The sequence below is a fragment of the Mesoplodon mirus genome, assembly GCF_964341445.2.
Source record: "Mesoplodon mirus genome assembly, chromosome: 7".
Classification (NCBI taxonomy): domain Eukaryota; kingdom Metazoa; phylum Chordata; class Mammalia; order Artiodactyla; family Ziphiidae; genus Mesoplodon; species Mesoplodon mirus.
In genome coordinates this window covers 100,987,547-100,993,546 of record NC_138983.1, presented here as the reverse complement: position 1 = coordinate 100,993,546, position 6,000 = coordinate 100,987,547, and the positions used below count along the sequence as shown (strand labels likewise).

The 6,000-nt window shown below is 43.3% G+C and overlaps 1 protein-coding gene across 1 annotated transcript; it reads right to left on the bottom strand.

The window, feature by feature from the left end:
* Positions 1–249: 249 nt before the first annotated feature.
* On the bottom strand, positions 250–4,588 carry LOC309807228 (UDP-N-acetylglucosamine--peptide N-acetylglucosaminyltransferase 110 kDa subunit-like). Its single transcript, XM_082626573.1, has 2 exons — positions 1,147–4,588; positions 250–416 (listed from the first exon to the last, which is right to left on the bottom strand). Exon 1 carries the CDS (start codon positions 4,526–4,528, stop codon positions 1,388–1,390), a length of 3,141 nt encoding a protein of 1,046 aa, XP_082482699.1. The 5' UTR covers positions 4,529–4,588; the 3' UTR covers positions 250–416; positions 1,147–1,387.
* Positions 4,589–6,000: the final 1,412 nt, after the last annotated feature.

The following is a 6,000-nucleotide window of genomic DNA, read 5'->3' as shown; positions in this document are numbered from 1 at the left end:
TGCTTCCCACACATATGTTGGCTTGTTTAAGCCTCAAGCCCTCGATCCTTTGTTGAAATACAATAATTTCATTCCTATGGTTTTCAATACCAAAAACTCTACCTCCAGGAGGGTTAAAGTCTAATTTGTACTCCAAACCAAGTAGCAGTGCAGTTCGCTACTACTGAGGCTGAATCCATAAAGACTTCAAGACCACGACCAGAAGACAAGTTATCATATATAATACCCTAGAAGGCCTGAAACATAATTATCATATACATAGCTGGTCCTTCAGAGCTTTTTACCTATAACATGTTTTTTGATGAAAGTTATTGAATGTACTGGAGATAACTGTGAACTACTGATCAAATATTTGAATACTTATACTTACCTGGAATTTCATTTCTGCTGAAAGAAAAAGGAAGAACAGGACTCACCTAAAACAAAACAAACTTTAGAAATGAAAGTAAACATCTTATCACACACTATCACTTTTGGAAGCAGCATAGAGGGGCAGTCAACAGGAAAACACTGGTGAAATAGGACAAAACTCTAGGCCAAAAATCCATTATTATTATCATCAGTCACAGTACCACAACTGTGCCCTTCATAATTAATAAGCACTCCTAAGAATCTTCATTTGGCACCAGATGATGTGTTTAAGAGAAACACTCTGGGAGGTTTTGAATCAGACTTGGTTTTTGTTAGCCAAGTTACAGGAGAATTTTTAAAGTGGGGGGAAGGGAAGAAGGAAACGGACCAGAAAAAGAATTGAAGCCATCATCTACAAACCAACAAAGCACTGAGAGTTCCAAACGTTATGTCAGACACTAAAATGACTGACACAGGCTCAAGCGGTTTATAAAACCTAGAAAAAGACTACACCAGCAAAGTCCCCATTTATCTGTAGAGTTCAGAAACTAAAACAAGGAATATTTCAGCTTAACACCTGATCTCAAGAGAATCATATACACTTCACATGAATAAAAATACCTGAAACCAAACATTTTTAAAAGCTCCAATACCCAAAATAGAAAGAAAAAAATTAATTCAGAAGACTCAATCCATCCATGATAATCACAAAACGGCTGGGCAATCTCTATCTCCCTTCCACACTAACCATCCATCCCCTGGAAGACCAAGGCAGATCAGACCTTCCAGACTTACCTTCCAGACCTTCCAGACACCTGGCTGCGGCAAAATTCGATGGAATCTCCTTGTGGAACAGCAGTTTCCCATCTCTTGTGTCTCTCCCTGTCATGATCATGCAGGAAGCAAGTCTGGCTGTGCTATTTCTTATCATTGTGTGTCACCCATCTGCAACATGATATTGAAAAAGTAGTTCCCTTTCCCCCAGAAGGCTGAGGCTCAGCTACAGGGGTAATTCTCCTGGGCACACAGTCATTATTTAGGCCGACTCAGTGACTTCAACAGGCTTAATCATGTGATCAGGCTTGTTGCCAGCTGCATAATGCTCCCACATCTGTAGATAGAGCCACTCTAGTTCCATCGTGTATTGTTTGGTGTTGAACAGAGGGCTAGATGTTCTCTGCTTCCAGACTTTGCCACGAATTTTCTTCAGGTATTCTACATCAGTTCCCAGTTTCACAGCTATCTCTTCATATTCTTGTCTATTTTTAGCAATCAGCTCAAGACAGCCTAAACAAGTGAGCTGGGAAGCTGCAACTCGGGAAGCAAGAGTCTCTCCTGGCATAGTCACCATGGGGGTCCCTGCCCAAAGGACGTCCATCCCTGTGGTGTGTCCATTACAGAGTGGAGTGTCCAAGCAGACATCAGCCAGCTGGCCTCTCCGAACATGTTCCTCTTTAGGAGCAACAGGGGAAAAAATGAGACGGTTCGGGCGAAGGCCCATATTTTGTGCGTACTGTTGAATATTAGCTTCTCCTGCTGCTGGAAAACGCAACAGCCACAGTACACTATTGGGAACACGCTTCAGAATATTTGCCCACACCTGCAAGGTAGATGGGTCAATTTTGTATAACTGATTAAAGTTACAGTACACAATGGCATCTTCCGGTAACCCGTACTGAGAACGTGTGGTTACAATAATGGTACGGGGAACCTCCTCTCCAGTGGCAGCCTTAGTGTTGATCAGGGTAGTTGCCAGTCCATTGCTAATATTGAATCCATTCATTGTAATCTGAATTTGTCCTCTGTTAATCATTTCAATAACTGCTTCTGCAACAGTATTCATAGGAATGACAGGCATATTAAGAGTTGTATTACTGCTGTCTGCGTTGTCTTCTCCATCAGGACATTTCATCTTGACTATTTGCACATCTGATAGACTATCAAGAAATGCTTGGAGGTCGATGCCATTCAGCACAATCCGATTGTCATAAATGTGCCCATTGGACTTAAAATCGATGACGGCTTTTTTCTTCAGGTGAGGGAACATATTAGCATGGTCACCAATAAAGAAAGTATGGGGCATATAAGCCAGTTTCTCAGAATACTGCTCAGCAACTTCAGCAGGTGAAGTTTCCTGATCAGTGATGATATAATCCATGAAAAGCGCGCCACTAGTCCCAGGGTACCCCAGCCACATTGCCTGAATAGGAGCTGGCCTGAGAGCAAAGAGTTCATTTCGAGCACCCCTGGTATAACCATTCAGATTTACAAGGATGTGTATACCATCTTGATGGATGCAATCAGCTGCTTTCCCATTGCATGGAATCTGAGAAAGATCAATGAAATGATTGGCTTCTGCCATCACCTTCGCTCGGAAGTTTGTGCCATCATGTGGGCTCAGGGCATAACAGAATATCTCAAATGTATCAGGATTGTGCATGCCTGGAATAGACTGCATAAGATGAGAAGTAGGATGATTCCCAAAGTCAGAACTCACGTATCCTACACGCAGTCGACCATCACTGAGCTTCAAGTCTTTTGGATGTTCATACGGTGGTTTATGAAGGACACTTATATTAGCCAAGCAGAGGTTCCCATGCCTCTCAGCAATAGCCTTCCTGAAGCCATGAGAAAGAGGATAGAGCATACTATGATGAGGCTGCACAGAAGGCAACCTATTCTTCTCCAACTGGTCAGCCACAATGCTGACCAACTTCTTCATTCGCTCATCATAGTCTGTCCAATCACAGACAACCTGCAGGCAATGAGCCAAATTACAATAAGCGTCAGGAAAGTCAGGTTGAAGCTTCAGAACAGTGCGATAAGAAGCAATTGCTTCTGGAATATTCCCTGAATCGTGGTGAATGGAAGCCAGATTGCTGTGGGCATCCGCAAATGCAGGGCTGATCTGAATGGCATGAGTATAACACTGCAAGGCTCCCTGAACATCCTGCATCTCCCGTAGGGTGTTTCCCATATTGCAGTAGGCATCAGCAAAGGTAGGGCTGATTCGAATAGCCTCCTTATAATGCATCAGAGCTTCATGCAGTTTTCCCTGCTGCTTCAATACACTTGCTAAATTTGAATGGGCATCAGCAAAGTCTGGGCAGAGCTCTAATGCTTTACGATACAAGCGAACTGCCTCTTCACTGTTTCCCTGTTCTCCTTTGATATTGGCTAGGTTATTCAGAGAGTCTGCATGGGTGGGACACAGCCGGAGAGCTGTATGATAACAATCTTCTGCTTCAGCAACACTGCCCTTCTCTTTGAGAGCGTTTCCTAGGTTGCAGTAAGCATCAGGGAAATGTGGTTGCAAGTCAATAGCTCGCCTGTAGGTGTCTATTGCCAGATCCATCAGGCCTTGCTCATGGTATACACAAGCCAGGTTGCCATGTACCACTGCATGATTTGGACTCAAGCTTAGGGCACGAAGGTAAGCTGCCACAGCTCTGTCAAAAATCCGTGCCTCATTGAAGACATTTCCTAAATTGATATAAGCATCCAGAAAATTGGGGTCAAGGGTGACAGCCTTTTCAAAGTGATGAATTGCAAGCCAAATCTCCCCTTGCGCATTGAAAACACAGCCAAGATTACTCCAAGCTACTGCAAAGTTCGGTTGCGTCTCAATTGCTTTCAAATAACATGCCTTGGCTTCTTCTAAGCCACCCAGGGCTTTGAGCAGGTTCCCCAGGTCACTGCGAACACAGTACAAATAAGGATTGTACTGAAGAGCAGAGACGTAAGCTTGTACTGCCCCTTCCATGTCGCCTGCTGCTACCAATGCGGCTGCCAGGTTAATATAACCATCGATGAAATCTGGTTTGAGATGCAATGCATGCCGGTAATGCTCAGTTGCTTCCTGCAACTGCCCTCTTTCCTTGTACACATTCCCCAAATTCGAATAGGCTTCTGCCAGAAGAGGGTTCTGTTTAATTGCCAGAGTACTAAAGTGGGCAGATCTGTCCAGCCTTCGACACTGGAAGTGTATAGATGAAAGTAATAAAAGTACACCAGTATTGCCTGGCTCTTGTCTCCAGAGCTGCATGCAGTGTCTCTCAGCTGTCTCAAAATCTCCTGCCTGATATTCTCGATGTGCCAACTCAGCTAACCCTTGGAAGGAAAGCATATGTTTCGTTGGTTCTGTGCTGTCGGCCACGTTGCCCACGGAAGACGCCATCTGGAGCTTCTGGAGAGAGTGAAAAAAGGGGGTAATTGAGTCCCGCTGCCGCCACTACTGGCAAGAACGTTTCTAGAGGGAGCAAGCACGAGCGCAGCAGCCGTACCACTGCTTTGGCAGGCTTAAGCGGCGGCAACAGTTACAGGCACCGAACCTTAGGAACTCTGGTTGGCCATCTACCTCTCATGCTCTTGAAATCTTAATTCTTAACCCTGCCCTCTTCCACCATTTTTCTCCTCATCAGGGAATAAAAATTACCTATCCATTTGCCTTAGAAGAAATCAAAAGTCAGTAGTCCAAACACTTTTTAAAATATTGTTTTCTGTCCAGTTGGAAATGAAATACATGATTGACTTTTCTTCATCATTCATATAGTCAACGTGGAAAACATTAGGGCCATGAATTTCAATACAGTAAGATGAGAAAATTTTAAATTGGCCTTCCCAAACCACTAATAAGTAACCGATGTTGTATATAATGCTAAGATCTTAGAGACTGAGTTTGATATTTTAAAAGTTCTGAAAACATTAGCTAATTTCTCCTCATCAAATTTCTCATGACTCAAACCTGAGTATTACTTTTTAAAAGATAAATCTATTTATTTTTATTTATTTATTTTTATTTTGGCTGCATTGGGTCTTCAGTGCTGCGTGCAGCCTTTCTCTAGTTGCGGCGAGTGGGGGACTCTTTGTTGTGGTGCCGGGGCTTCTCATCACAGTAGCTTCTATTGTTGTTCCACAACTCTATGGATTCCTTTTTAGGTCCTACGAAGAACCCTAGAAATTAGTTCATGTAATTATAGGTTTTTGCAAAATTGTCAAAAGTGAGATATTTTAACTTCCATCAGGTAAGACCAGCGTCTATTTCTTTGCCAATTTTCCTTCTATCATAGTCCACTATGTTGGATCATATTGGATTGGTCACAGGCTTTTTTGAAATCTGGCTAAGGACATGTTTTAAGTGAGGCTATTATGTGATTTTCAGACACCACCATATGTAACTGACTGTATAATATCCCATTACAGGAATAACTTCCAGTACTCTTACTGACTACTCTACTGACTTAACTAGCACAAGACACAGAAGCGTAAGGACAAAAACCACCTTACAGTATAGCCATGTCTTGCACTTCACAGCTCTCAAAGCATGTGCATTTGAAGAAGAAAAAATGAACTGAAAAATATAAAACCAGAAGTTATTCTGTGGAAAATTATTTCAATCACCAGGCATGTGAAAGATAAGTCAAAGATTCAGTTTTCTTCAATGCTTAGTCAAAACGGAAATTTCCTGCTGTCAAGAATATACTCCAGGGCTTCCCTGGTGGTGCAGTGGTTGAGAGTCCACCTGCCGATGCAGGGGACACGGGTTTGTGCCTCGGTCCGGGAAGATCCCAAATGCCGCGTAGCGGCTAGGCCCGTGAGCCATGGCCACTGATCCTGCATGTCCGGAGCCTGTGCCCCGCAACGGGGAGA